Here is a 14,926-nt window from a genome sequence, read left to right as displayed (position 1 = left end):
TTATTTTTGTCGGTTGTGGGGGCTGAACTCTAGGTCTGGGTGCTGTCCCTCAGCTCTTCAGCTCAAGGCTAGCGCCCTACTACTTAAGCCGCAGCACCACTTCCGGCTATGTTTTGCTTATGTGGTGCTGAGGAATGGAACCCAGGGCCTCATGCATGCAAGGCAAGCACTCTACCACTGAGCCAACTTCCCAGTCCCATTTTTTCAACTTCTTATATACACAGTCTTTGCAAAGCACAGGCCTGTTTGATCATTCATCTGTCCAGACCTTCAGTGGTTCTTCATTCTCCTAGAACAGTGTTTTTGTTTGGTTTTTGGTTTATTCTTTTTTGCCCCAAGGTCCTCAGAAAATTGTGTACTCTCCAAAAGCCTAGTTAAGAAAACAGCCCAGATGCCCTACAACAGATAAGTAGATCAAGAAAATGTGATAAATACACACTATCAGAAAGAATAATACATAATAAAATAATAATATAATAACACTTTGTCATTTGCAGGGAAATAGATGGGCCTAGAAAAAAAAATTATGTTAGGTGAAGTCAGGCTCAGATAGACAAATGGTGCATGTTTTCTCTCATATGTGGAAGTTAGATCTAAATTACAAACATATAGAATTATATGTCTATATGCATAAAAATTGACTAAGGTTGAAACATGTTTTTCAGGGAAGAGGGGAGAAGGGGGGTCATGAATGGAGGAAGGAAGGGTGAGCAAATACAGTCATGATATTCCATGTACATTATGTAAACGCTGAACTTGAAAGATGGAGAACCATGGAAGGGGTGATATTGATCAAGAGGCACTGTACTTAAGATCTAATCTGTAAAACCTGAAACCTCTTTATACAACTACTCTATTAAGGAAACCTTAATTAAAAAATTAAAACACCAAAAAAGAAAATTGTATATTCTTACCTGAGAGAAATGCACATAGGTTAACAATCAATCCTCTGGATACAATCTTAGGGCTTTGCTGCCCCTGCAGCCCATCTCCTGGATGGGCTTATACAAGCCCTCAGTGTTTATGCAAGCTGTTCACCTCTCACAGCCCCCACTTACACACACACTCCAACTGGAGTGAACCCCTTTCCATTGGAGGAACCCCCAGCTCCTCTGGCCTGAGCCCCTGCCCTCTTAGCCACCTACAGAACCATCTTGAATACCCAGTCCCATTGTTCTCTCCCTCACTGTCTCCCTTTCGCTTCATCCTGTGCTTTTCCCAGCAGCTTGCTGCCTTTCTCTAGGTGTTACCTGAAGCAGGTAACCTACCTGCGTTATAGAACCATACTCCCTTTGTTCCTGCTCTGCCACAGTGAATACCCAGGCCTTCTGTGTATGCTCAACAATGGCTTGTTTACCCTACAATGGTGCCTACCTCTTTCTGTAGTAAACATACACGTGATAGTTTGTAGTACTAAGCATTATTTGAGCTTTTCTGGAGTTTATTTGCTTATACTTCCCCTGTTTGCTGTTTTTCATTTCAATTGTTTAAATCCATATCAAAAAGCCTCTACAGATTTTGTTATATTCATAAGGTTAGTAATTATAGAAAGTATCAGGGTTAAATTACAAAAGAAATTATTCCACAAATAGCAGTATTCTGTATAACAGCTAATGTATTATAAGTAAGAATAAAAGGAAAGGAAAACTAAAAGCATGCTTGCCTTTGCTTTAATGCACAATGTACTATTGATATAATCCACTCCCATTGCTAATTCACCCAGAAAAATCCAAATAAAAACATCCATGCTAAGCACTTACTGTTTCTATTTTTTTTCTAGATAAGGTAAAATTTCTTTTTTTTTATTGTGAAAATACTGTACAGAGGGGTTACAATTACATGGGCAAGATAATGAGTACATTTCTTATCAAGCATTATAGCCTCCTCCTTTGTTTCCCCTTCCCATACTCCCCCCCCCCTCCTCCCTATTTTACTTGGTTAGCACAAAGGAATCTTATATAAATTCAATAAAGCTGAAAGTGAAAGTGGATTTGCCCTCTGGAGAGTCTATAAATACTGACAGTAATGAAGAAGTCACTCATATTCTTTATGTAAGTAATATACATTAAAAGACACAGGTTGCAAACTATAATTGACCACTATTGAATATTAAACACTGCTGAAATCCATGAAGTGCATTTTCTAAATTCCAGTTTGAAAAATTCAAACTACCTTATATTAATCCACTACTGGCAGTCCCATTGCTATACTAGTTAGAAATAAATTTTTTAAAAGATCTTCACCTAAGATAATCAAGCACATCAATTTTAACTTCATTTTTGATGATTTAGATAAATTAAATCATTCTTGCATGAATGGTTTTATTCTCAAACAGAATCCCTCAATTATTTGGGGAGGAAAGAGATTCAATTATTTTGTCATTATAACAAGATATTACACTTAGGTATTTGATTATGCTGTTCCGTAACACCAGTGGGAAATACCCTGTTAATTTTAAAACAAATGAATGGCTAAGTATAAAACAAGTTCATACATTTCTCCTGGGTTTTTCATTCCCTAGATCATTATGAAATCTGGCTCCCTCATTCACAGAAGCAGGGAGAAGGAAAGGGAGAATCAAATGAACACCATCAAACTTCAAGCACTGAGCTCCACTTCATCTGAGCTTTAACCTCACATAATACTCTGAAGTATCCCAGGTTTTGCAGCTAGCTACAGGAAGGCTCTGCTTTGCAGAGATCACAGTGAAAAGGCTCTTCAGGACAGCTCACACAAGGCCCTCTTGACTTATTATACTGCCTTATTACACTGGTTATACTTGTGGTTCTTTTTCCCAAGTGCTACCTATACTCAGGTTGTCTTTCCTTCCCATTAATCCAGCCATTCTGGCCACCATTAACTGGAAATAGGATTGGTGCTGGACCGAAAAGTAGCAGCTCACAAGGGCGTCTGCTATGAAAAGGCAGCTGAAAAACTGGTATGATCCTCTCCTGCAAAAGAGTGTAGTATCCAAAGGGAAGCAGGAGAAAGGAGAAGCAGCAGCCAGACCCCCAGCAAAGGAAGGGCAGCCACAGCAGCTATGACACAATCTCAAGCACCAACCTGAAGGGAGGTATTTATAAGGAGCTGAGGAATGGAGGAGGGGCCCGCCTAGCATGATGGTCTTGCAGACACTCTTTATCAAGCAGTTTAATTAGCATTCATAAAACACTAGTTGAGAAAAGGGTAACTATACCAAGGAAAGATTTTCTAAAACTATCAAATCCTGAAAATGCAAATTATGAAGATGAAATTACTGTAACCAATATTTCAACAGAATATTACCCAGGAGTTTCATTTAGTAATGCACAGAGAAAAACATTCACTTTCGGGAAAACAAGGCTGTAATAACAAAATTATGAAAAACATGTGGCTAAATAAATCACTTCTTCATTTTCCACGGGGTATTCACAGAGATTAGAATCACTTTTCTACCCAAAACTAGTGCCCGACCTCTGAGTAGACCAGTAAAGCCAGAAAGTTGGAGGGCCTATGCAATTCTACTGCAGCCAGGAATGTAATATATGACTCCTTGTGATCAGGGGCCTCAGACTGTGGACCAAGGATCAGCAGCCTGGCCTCAGAACTATTACAATGAAAATTTGTGGTATACTTTGGTGCTACTGAAACTAGAATTCAGAGAATGAAACAGTTCTTCTGCACAAGGCATCAACTCGTAAGCACACATATGCATGTGCACAGAAGAATCTCAAATATACTCACTGTTCTCCAATGGAAGATCAAAAATAAAACCAGGATGCTTTGTGGGTTTTTTTGTTTGGTTTGTTTTTTGCTATTTTGTCACTGAAAAAAAGTATTTGTGTGTATCTGTGAGAGAGAGAGAGAGAGAGAGAGAGAGAGTGTGTGTGTGTGTGTGTGTGTATCATTGTCTATCAGCAAAGAAGCAGGCTAACATAGGAAGCAGGCTAATTGAAAGGTGGCACATTTCTATGAAGACATGTTCTACAATAGTGAAGAGTAATAAAAGTTTATGTAACAACGTGAGTAGCTCTCGATAAAGTAACTTAAAAAAATATCACACAATGGGATGTACTTTTTTGTCAGTCATGGGACTTGAACTCAGGGCCTAGACTCTGTCCTTGAGCTCTTTTGCTCAAGGTTAGTACTCTACCACTTTGAGCCTCAGAGCCACTTCTGGTTTTCTGGTGTTTAATCGGAGATGAGAGTTTTAGGGACTTTCTTGCCCGGACTGGCTTTGAACCTAGAGCCTCAGATCTCAGCCTCCTGAGTATTAGCATTACAGGTATGAGCCACCAGCACCTGTCCTGAAATGTACTTTTAACGTCACTAACAATTTTTTAAAGCTTTGAAAGTGTATTTTCTATCTATATAAAAAATTTAAATAAATTATATAACTACAGGCCAAACTCATAATAGAAATGAATTACTTCTTGGGCTGGGGGGAATAGAGAACTAGCATTGAGATGGCCGCCAAAAGGACTTTAGCTTTGAGTATAGCAGTACACACCTATATAATCCCATCACTTGTAAGGTTGAAATAGGAGGCTCTTAGGTTCAAAACTAGATTGGGCTACATAGCAAAGACTTTGTCTTAACAACAGTAACAACAAAAGCAACCTGCCCCCTGCAAAATAAAAACACAAAAGACTATATTAATCTTACTGTCCCCTAATGTATCCAAAAAGAAGACCAGTTATTATTATTCTCTTAAGAGCTACTAGAAATCAATCTGGGTGTAAACCAAAGTATTCGTTTTTAAATTTAGGAAAGAGAACCCTAGGTATGTGACATTTCCTCTCCTGCATTTTTTTTTTCTAATTTTTCAATCATCCACCTCCAGGACAGTATCAAATACGGTAACACACTATATAATATGAACCTCATACCCACAGTAATGATGATCTGACACTGCATGAATCACATGGCTTTTGTTCCTTCATTATAACACCAGTAAACAGTAAAATCAAAATATCTCACACTTACGCATGTAAGGCAGTTTTTCTGGACAGGGAAGGTATGGTGAATACGTGAAGTTTTCCGGGAGATACGTTGTGGTTTGAACAAGATAGTCACTTGAATTATTGCCTTCTGGATAATCTTGGAGACAGAGAGAAAAAAGAAAGTCATAATTCATGCATTGGTTTTCACTTTGCTTCTAGTTAGAAAGTATGGCACAGCTGTCTCCAATGTGCAACCTATGGAGGTATTTAATTTAAGCAATAACCCAGAAAGAACTAGGAAGAAGTACCCCACTGCTAGAAATGACTTCTCAGCATGACTTCCCAGGAGAGGACCACAGAGTAGCCCATCCTCATCTCACACACAAACATGAGAACACCTGCTCCTCCCACCCCCTCTCTGGTTGGGCCAGATGTAAAGAGGGTGGGAATCCTTTCCACCTTGAAGTACCACACAGCCCCAGCACAGTGCTACCTGCATCCAGAGCACAGAGAGGTAAGAGAACACATGCATAAGAAACTGAGGTTTGCCCACTCCACTTCTCCATAACACAGCATACTCTGATCCTTTAGCGTTTCTGCACCTGCACACTACAGCCTTTGAGGAATCCATTCTCGTTGGCACCAGCAAGTTTACTACATAAACAGCAATTGTCAGCAACACCAAAGTCAAATGCTTCAATTCAGATCCTTGCTGCTCCAGAAACATACTTGCTTTCAAAGTAAGGCCATTATTATCATTTTTCCATTTGTCTCCCTGCTACAGTCATTTTTACATTTCAGTAAGATAAAATACCTCAACCTCAGAACAACCCTTGGCTCACAAAAACAGTCAACATTTGCAGTCATGAACACATGACCAAACCAAAACATGACATGAACACAGAAATAAATCAGAGCTTCAAGATTTTTGAACCAGGAAGCAAAGAGAGATTCCAGGCCTTCTCTGAGACAAAGTTCTCAAATGCAAAGCTGAGAAACCAGAACATGCCAGTTTCCTGCTGCTCAGAAGAAGCTGGCCAAGGAGAACCACTGAAGAAGAGAAACTGAGGAGATTACAACAGTTAACTACTGTGTCTCCTCAATCCATTGTGCATCACATAAAATGAAGCTCTAGAAGACACAAATCTTCAGTTATCTGCTCCAAAGGAAGAGACTATAAAAGCTAAACTTTCTGACCCATGGAAAAATGGTAGATGTATACTTGTGAACAATATGAGAAGAACCAAAGCAAACCCTCAGCCCCCTCCCTGTTTATTATTATCCCTTCATCATCAACATGGAGTTAATGGGGCTGTAGCCAAGGCCAGGACAGCGCTTCAGAGCAGGACACGGCCCATCCCAGGCCCACTCATGGAAGAGCATCCTGCCAAGCTTGCTAAGCACAGGTTCATGGAAGGAACAAAGGCTCCAAGCCCATTAGCAAGAGATAGAACCAGAAAAGGTCCAACTCCAAAGGACAGACTGCATGGAAACCTCAGTTGTGAATTTAATAGAGAATCAATGAAGTGTCAACTAGATTGTAGAAAGCCACAACATAGAGGCCTGTTCTACCATGAAGTGGAAGAGAATCTAGACTCTCCCAGTCTCTCTCTCTGAAGGCATCCTGGAAAATTTCTTACAAGAAAAATCCTCCAAGTCATTGGGGAGTGGGCGGAGAGGAAGGGGCTGGGGACAAGCTATTCTACAGGTACTGTTTTGTGTGCCCAACAACAGACCAAAGCCATAGAACCCTCCTTTGGGTCCACACTATATATCTCTCACCCAAATGCATCTGGAAGACTTTAAGTCACTGCACCAAATATAAGTATAAGGAAACCCAATGAAGCTCTAATTGTTTCCTTCAGATCCTTTTTAAAATATGTTGAGGTAGTTATCAAAGTTTACATCATCTTTTTTTCACATTTCACTGTTTTATTCATCAATACTTAAGGCACTCTGAGCTCTAAAGTATTTCTTTTTTTATTTGACTGTCAAAGTCATCTTTTAAAACTGGATTTTCCTTGCACAATGACAATCATTTCCATATTGATAAACCCAAATGTCTTTAGCAAGAAGAGAAAACTAAAGTTAAACATGTCCTTTGTAGCTGGGCACCAGTGGCTCATGCCTACAATCCTAGCTACTCAGGAAGGAGGCTGAGATCAGAGGATTGTAGTTCAAAGTCTCAGAGAGACTTTTATCTCCAATTAACCACTCGAAAACTGGAAGTGGCGCTATGGCTCAAAGTGGTAGAGCACTAGCCTTGAGAAAAAGAGCTCAGGTACAGTGCTTAGGCTCTGAGTTCAAACCCCAAGAATGACCAAAAAAAATTACTTTGTAAATGTTTTCAATCCTAAAATAAGGGAAAGTAAGCCTAAAAGTTTCCAGAATGAAAAACAAAAAACAAGTCTGTGCATAGTAACTGTGAGCAGAGTGAACATACTTCTGAAAAGCAACAGTGAATAGAAAGAAACAATGAAGTAGGAATTTCAAAACCCTTTGTAAGTGTGATCAATTCAAGTGCTTAGAGTTCAGGGAAAGGCACAGAGAGCACAGCAAATGGGAGAAAAGAATCAATGAGTAGCCTTAGTAAACTTAAAACAGTCCAGTAAACATTGCCCACAACTTGACTCAGGAGAACAAACAAGCCATTGTTTACATACCCTAAACGAGACTGATTTGAATATAAGTCCCAACATAATTATACTGGAATAAGATGTGAAAACATATGCCACCAAGCACTGAATGACTTTCTTCTGTAACAGGAATGATTACAATGATAAATCAAGAAACAGCAGGGTAGGGGTTAGCTTAGTCATAGAGTGCATGCTTGGAAGTCAGGCCCTGCATTCAACCCCAGAAGAATAAAGGAAAAAAGGCAAAAAAGGAAAGACAGACAAAATAGAAATGAAGATAAAGACAAAATAAACTGTTAAAAATTAAAAGTTCAAATACACTGTATACATGTGTGGAAGTGTCACAATGAAATTCTCCTTGTACAATTTCTTTATGTTAATAAAAAATATGCATCAGATTAAAGGAGATTAAAAGTTGTTCTCCAATGGGGCTGGAAGGTGGCTCAGTGGTAGCATGTTTGCCTTGCATGCATGAGGCCCTGGGTTTGATTCCTCAGCACCACATAAGCAGAAAAAGCCAGAAGTGGCTCTGTGGCTCAAGTGGTAGAGCGCTAGCCTTGAGCTGAAGAGCTGAGGGACAGTGCCCAGGCCCAGAGTTCAGGCCCCACTACCAAAAACAAAAACAAAAACAAAAGTTGTTCTTCAAGTACAGGGACTCAGAGAGGAGTCTACAGAAGATTTTTTTTTACTGTAATTACTTTTTTTTTACTGTAATTACTGTAATTATTTTCTATTTTTATTTTAAAACAGAAAAGCATTACTCAAAATTAAAACAAGATATATGTGTAACTTACTTCTCAATTTAAATAGTTAAAACAATACAGAACAAGTTCTTCTGTAGAAATCACAAAACTCTCTCTCTCTCTCATGCTTCATCTCACAACTTTTTTGCACAAGTAAAAAAAAGAACATATGGTCTACCAACATCAATATAATGGTTTTCCTTTCTTTCCATCATTCAATTTTCCTTAAGCAGCCACTATACACTACACATTTGCAGTAGATAGAAATAGAAAATAAATAAGGCTGCACCCAAGGACCTACTGCCTTTGTATGTCCAAAAACTGATTTTTAAAAAAAGAAAAGAAACCTGAAGTACAGAAAACATCACCTTCATCAGGCAAACTTCAAGGAACCCCCTAATGTCATGTATCAACTTTAAATCAGAGAATTTCTTATTCTGCATAATTTATTAACTTTTGTATTATGCAGCCCCTCCTATTTCAAATCCAAAGTCTCTGACATTTCCAGCTCTCCAGATACTGCTACAAACACACTATTAGATGCCATTCCTCCCTGGGGAGACTGGTGAGAAGAGGTCCAGGGAAAGAAATTTCACATTTTATTCCAATGCTAATATGACTGAATCTTTAATAACAGAACACATTCATCACTTTGATCAGGTTTAAAGAACCAAAGTTATAGTCACTTCCTTTAAATACTATGTTTTATAGCTAGACCAATGTTTTGGCTAGATCATTACAAATGAGCATGAAGAGTTCACCTCACTGCAAGAGTTACAAAATTGTCTCTGTGGTCCTTGAGTCCTCTGTCCAGTGGTACGTATGCATCTATCATATGGTATATATACAAATCTATCCCCCACTGGCCACTATTCTGAGAATCTGTTCATTGAAATAAAACTATCTTTGATTTCCAACATCTAATAAAGTACATATGGCCTGGCAGGGACAAATAAACACTGTAGAACTGATAACATAGCCCAAAAGGATTTCAGCTTTCACAGACTGTACTGTGATCAACCCGCAAAATCATTGTTTCTACAAAAGTGGTTGGTGAGCAATGCCCATCAGGCATAACCACTGCTTTCAAAGTGGGGAACAGATGCATTTGCTCCAAAAGACAGACATTATTTCATCTAATGAATGGATGGAAACAAGATGAGCTCTGGGCCCTCCACTTGCTTCCTCCCTTTGGAAAGCCACACCCAAAGAAAAGGGAAACCAAATGAAAGGTACTGTACATGGTCCTCTGTTCAACTCTCAATCATTTAAAGGATGAGGAGAATGAGACCAAAGGGTGTCTCTTAGTGGCTTCATTTTTCCTGCAAAGGGAATCTTAAAAAACAGGTAATGGCACCATGAGAATTTTCGTCTGCCTATCACTCTGTATCAGTTGAGCCATACCTGCCAGCCTTACTTTGTGTATCCATCAAATAAGGAAGTATGCCCGGTTATTTCTAACAAGCCTATTATCTGCATGCCCTATTACCTATCTCAGTCATTATTCAGTAAATACATCTTTTTTTTCTAATTTTTCTGGCTCTGTTGATACAAGGAATGGCATCCTTTGGTTGCAACCAGACATCATTTCTATACAAAAAATATTATACTTATTCATATTTGATACTTATTTATATTTAAGAAGTATTTAAAAACTCCATTTTGAAGTTAAATGAACCCACAGATACCATGACCTATTTACATTTTAATTGTTATATTTTAAATGAACCACTACACGTTAATGAACTCTCCTCTAGGGCTCAATTAGCTCTTTGTATACTTTATTGGCCACTGTTTCCTTATACATGTCTATAAGTCCATGTAGAAATGACTAACTACATGGTGAAGACCCATTATGATTCCATCTCTCTAAAAAGCCTGGAGAGAGATCCACACTTAAATGGAGAAATGTTTTTCTCAATGCTGTCTTCCACATCTAAAGTATACAAACTATACTATGCTAATTGCTTGGTATGTGCTGGCTAAATGAATGTGGCACAGCTTCAAAGCTTCAGATTCAAACTCCATTTCCCTTTCTGCTTAGGTAATAGAGTCAGGAGAGTTCCAAATTAGCTTTACAAATGTTTAAACTTCTACATCTAACCTACTATTCAGAACAATTAATGCAGAAGACTATTTAGTGAGACTTTATTGTACTATTAAAATGTCTGCTCTGTTGAGACAGATTTTTCTAAAAGAACTTAAGGTTAAAGATGAAAGGAAATTGAATGTTTTGATTTCTGGCAATTTAAATAAGTGGACAGATGATTACAACAAGTTTTGTACAAGCATGTATGACATTAAATTGTAAATCAGCATGTTACTGCCATGAATTCTTTCTCGAAGAGAATCATATATATTCATTTTAAAAAGAATACTTATGGTTGGGAATTGGAGACCTTCCATTGGGGAGACAGAAAACCGAGACAGAATAAGTTAATTACATAAAGTAAGAATATACAGGGTACCAAAACTGATGTACCCACTGATCTCTCAAGTAATAGTCTAGAAGATACTGCAGGAAACTTGACAGAAGAGCTTTAGTAGTCTTCCGTAACCCTTAAGTATATCAAACCACTTTGCCATCAGAAAACACTAGGTTGGCCTATGAGATCTTTTTAAAAATTTTTGTGCCAGTACTAGAGTTTTAACTCAGACTCTCAATCTCTTGCTTAGCTTTTTGATTCAAGGCTAGCATTCCTTGAATCACACCCACTTGAGCCAACCCTCTACTAGACCTATTAGATTTTAATCTTATGTAAATCTAATGAAAACTCCACTTCCAGGGAACATTTCTACTGATTTGCAATTTTGTAACACGTTTCCTTATGATTAATCTATTAAAATAAAACTATTAAATTACAAGAATGACTTGTAATTTAAAACAGTACATTCTAGACACCACTGGATAAATATTTTAGGGATACAATGAACATAACAGTATGGTTAATAATTCATTGAGATGATTAAATGAGCCAGACATGGCAGTACATGCTTGGAATCTCAGCACTCAGGATTTTGAGGCAGTGGGAACTTGAATGAAAGGCCAGTCTGGGCTACACAGTAAGACATTTTATTCAAACAAAAACAAAGAAGTGGTACTGTGGTGCAAGTGGTAGAGTGCTAGCAAAAGAAGCTCAGGAATAGCTCCATGTACTGAGTTCAAGCTCCAAGGCCAGCCAAAAAAAAAAAAAAAAAACACCTATACACCTATTTTTAAAAGATTTAAAACAAAACAACAAAAAAGACAAAAAAAGTCACTCTCTGCAGCTATTAATTCTTACCTTAAATACAGTAAGTGAACTGGATAGGAGCTGTTCTTTTTATCTGTGTGTGTGTGTGTGTGTGTGTGTGTGTGTGTGTGTGTGTGTGTAACCACACATGAGTTATATAAGTTGGGATTTCATCATGACATTTCCTTGCATATATATATGTATATATATATATATATATATATATATATATATATAATGTATTCCCTTCACTTCCCACCAGAAGCTACTCTGTATTTTGTTTATATTCTGAAAAATCAACTTAAATATCTTCATATTAGAGATGCTTAAGATCAGAGATTCATATGTCTTAAAATACATGTCAGCAACTGATTTCCAAAATAATGTAGTCTACCAGTAAACTCGATAGGAGATGCTTTCATCTTTAACATGGAGTTACTTGTTGGCAAACCAGACTTCAAACAATTTCATTTGCCATCTATGACTATAAGGATAGAAGCAAAGCGAACATGATTAAGAAGAAAGTCATCTTACCTGTCCCGTTGAGAGTAGCATTTTTATTTGTGTACAGCCTGATCATATGTCCTATTGTTTTTACATTTTCTCTCAACATTATACCTCGAGCTTGTACCATAAAAAGATATGTGTTGGCTATAAAAGAAAAAGAACAAGGAGAATGTCACAACACAATAAGCTTTTCTTAATAAGATTATAACCAAAATTAGTGACATACCCCATAAACATACCAACTCAATTAGCTTTGGACAATTACTATGCCTGAAGAAAAGTAAAATATAAGAAAACTATTTCCAATTTAATATTTATAAAAATTGAATTGGTATTTTAAAACACTAGAAATGATTTTTTTAATCTTTAAGTAGTTTACAAAAAAGCTTCAATTCAATATAATAGTTTATTTTTTTACAGTGAAAGCAGGAGTTATACTGTAGGGGAGGGACATACAAAGCAACAAAGAAATAATCTTATAAATGCGTTAGAAACAAATGCATGAAAGAAAAAAAATTTGAATACATATCTTAGGGTTAATTTCACCTAACATCAACTTATCTGACTTTTTCTGTTTGTCTCAGACATATACTAGTTATTGCAAATAAGGGAAACCATGGGACCTATGTTTCTTTGGGCCTGGCTTACTTCACTTAATATAATTTGTTCCAAGTCTTTCCATTTCCTAACAAATGGGGCAATGTTATTCTTTCAGATGGAGGAATAGAATTCCATTGTGTATGTATACCACATTTTCTTGATCCATTCATCTACTGAGGGCCATCTGGGTTGGTTCCATATCTTAGCTATAGTAAATAATGCTGCAATAAACATAGTTGTGCTGGCAGCTTTAGTGTGGTCTTGTTTGTAAACATTTGGGTAATTGCCCAAAAGTGGGATTGCTGGGTCATAGGGAAACTCTTTGTGGAGTCTTTAGAGGAACCTCCATACTGCTTTCCAAAGTGGTTGAACAAGTTTACACTCCCACCAACAATGAAGTAAGGATCCCTTCTGTCCACATCCTCTCCAGCATCTTCAACATAATAGTTCATGATTACAATGCATCTTGATCAATGTCACTCCTTCCACTGTTCTCCATTTCTCCCAACCCAACCCTCCATTCTCCGCAAGCTGTCTGGTTCCATATTCACATACATACATTGAATATAATGACTATACAAAGGAAAAAAATACTGCAATACCTATCAAACAAGACACTAAATGAACAAAACAGTCATAACAAACTCCTTTGCCTTTAAATAATTTTCTTCCATAGAGTGTATAAATTTAGTCTTTCAAAAAAGTACTCAATCCTGAGATTAAAATTCACTTTTCCTAATACTGTCAACTTTCTCGTCACAAATTGTACAGTCTTAGATTGTTTTATTTAACAGTACGTATACCACAAATCACCATAGTATCTACTGTAGATAAATATCCTGCAATGGATCTTATATATTCTTGCTGTGTTTGAGGAAGCAACCATGTCCTAGAATCAATTTTTACTTTGGTAACTTCTAAGAGTTAATATGTCAGCTTTTACACTCCCTTTCAATGACAAATCTACCTATCCAAATCATAAAGATACATAGGGTCAAAAATTAATGTGCATGTTAAGGCTGGTTAACTTATTTCTAGGTGCTAAGTGCTTTAAAAATAAGCCCTTACTTTTTTGGGAAACTGACAAAGCTCAGAACCCCTGACTGTAGTACCAAATCCCCGCTCCAGCAAGCAGCAGATTCAGAAGATCCTCTGCTTATCTGCTTCTGTGGTACAGCACAGGACTTAGGCCAGTCCCCTGGGTCCCCATTTCTTCATTTTAAAAAGGTAGAACTACACCAGATGTTCTCTAAAGCCTTTCCCCCTCTGTACTGTCTAAGCACAAAGCCACAAAAGCCAAAACTCCATTCAGTCAAGAAGCTCACACTCATGGGAAAGCCAAGAACAGCAAAGTTCAGTTAATGACTATCAATGTTAAGGAAAGTTGTCACTGAGCACAGTAATGAGAGTCAAAATATAAAAAGAGGAAAAAAATCCAATAGCTAAGAATAGCAACTAATTTTCTGGGCCCTATTCATACTTCCTTATCTCTAGTAAAGAGATGAGCAGAATATGCTATCTACTACTCCTTATGTCATTTTTATATATACTTACAGTGTAAGTGAGCAGAGTGCTAAATATAACCAGTAGGAAAAAATAAAATAACTTTTCATTTTCAACCCATGAAAGACAGATGAACAGATGAGCAGGTGTCATGTGAGCTTTGCCTCAGTCATTTTTAACAGTATGTCTACATGCTTTCTAGAAAGCAGTCCTATAATTAGACTTAACTTGTTTAGGCTTGAGTGTATTATAAGGGATTACAACACTACAAAAAAATCTTCTTTTACTTGAATGGCTGTTAAAAGAATGAAGAGGCAAAGAAACAGCTTAAAATAATAAGAACTAAAAATGTACAAAAATGTTTCAACAAAAGACAAAAAGTGACATGTTGAGTTGAAACCCCTTTGTACAACTACACAATTTTTAAGTTATATGTTTTAAATAGTTAAATTGTTTAATTTAAATTCAATTTTTAAAAAGCCAAACTAACACTAACAATTCTACCTATACCAAGGTGTAAAATCATCTAAAATGTAAAAGAGAAGAGACATTAAACAGATTATCAAACCCAACTGGTTGACAGCACCTTGGATTACTTAATTCCAAAGTGAGCTATAAAATCTGCTACCAATATTGTAATTGTTTGTTCTATGCTAACCTAAACAAAGGGATAAAAATAATAAACCTAGACTTCTGTAAGTGATGTTGGCCCGGGCTAAAAGATTAGGTAAGAGTATAAATGCTCTGTACATTTTGGAAATTTATTTTTTAAATCATGTAGT

The 14,926-nt window shown here is 37.1% G+C and overlaps 1 protein-coding gene across 2 annotated transcripts in view; it reads right to left on the bottom strand.

Moving 5' to 3' along the window:
* The window catches only part of B4galt6 (beta-1,4-galactosyltransferase 6), a 59,868-nt gene that overhangs the window by 29,154 nt on the left and 15,788 nt on the right, over nucleotides 1-14,926 (bottom strand). For both annotated transcript variants that reach the window (XM_070029389.1, XM_070029390.1), the window contains exons 2-3: nucleotides 12,069-12,185; nucleotides 4,966-5,079 (exon numbers count right to left, since the gene is read on the bottom strand). In XM_070029389.1, coding sequence (XP_069885490.1) covers nucleotides 4,966-5,079; nucleotides 12,069-12,185 — 231 coding nt within the window. The remainder of the gene's footprint in view (nucleotides 1-4,965; nucleotides 5,080-12,068; nucleotides 12,186-14,926) is intronic.

The sequence above is a fragment of the Dipodomys merriami genome, unplaced genomic scaffold (genome assembly GCF_024711535.1).
Source record: "Dipodomys merriami isolate MVZ:Mamm:240054 unplaced genomic scaffold, mDipMer1.0.p SCAF_2, whole genome shotgun sequence".
Classification (NCBI taxonomy): Eukaryota; Metazoa; Chordata; class Mammalia; order Rodentia; family Heteromyidae; genus Dipodomys; species Dipodomys merriami.
Note: the sequence above shows the minus strand (reverse complement) of the source record. Positions and strands in the feature narration are given on the sequence as shown.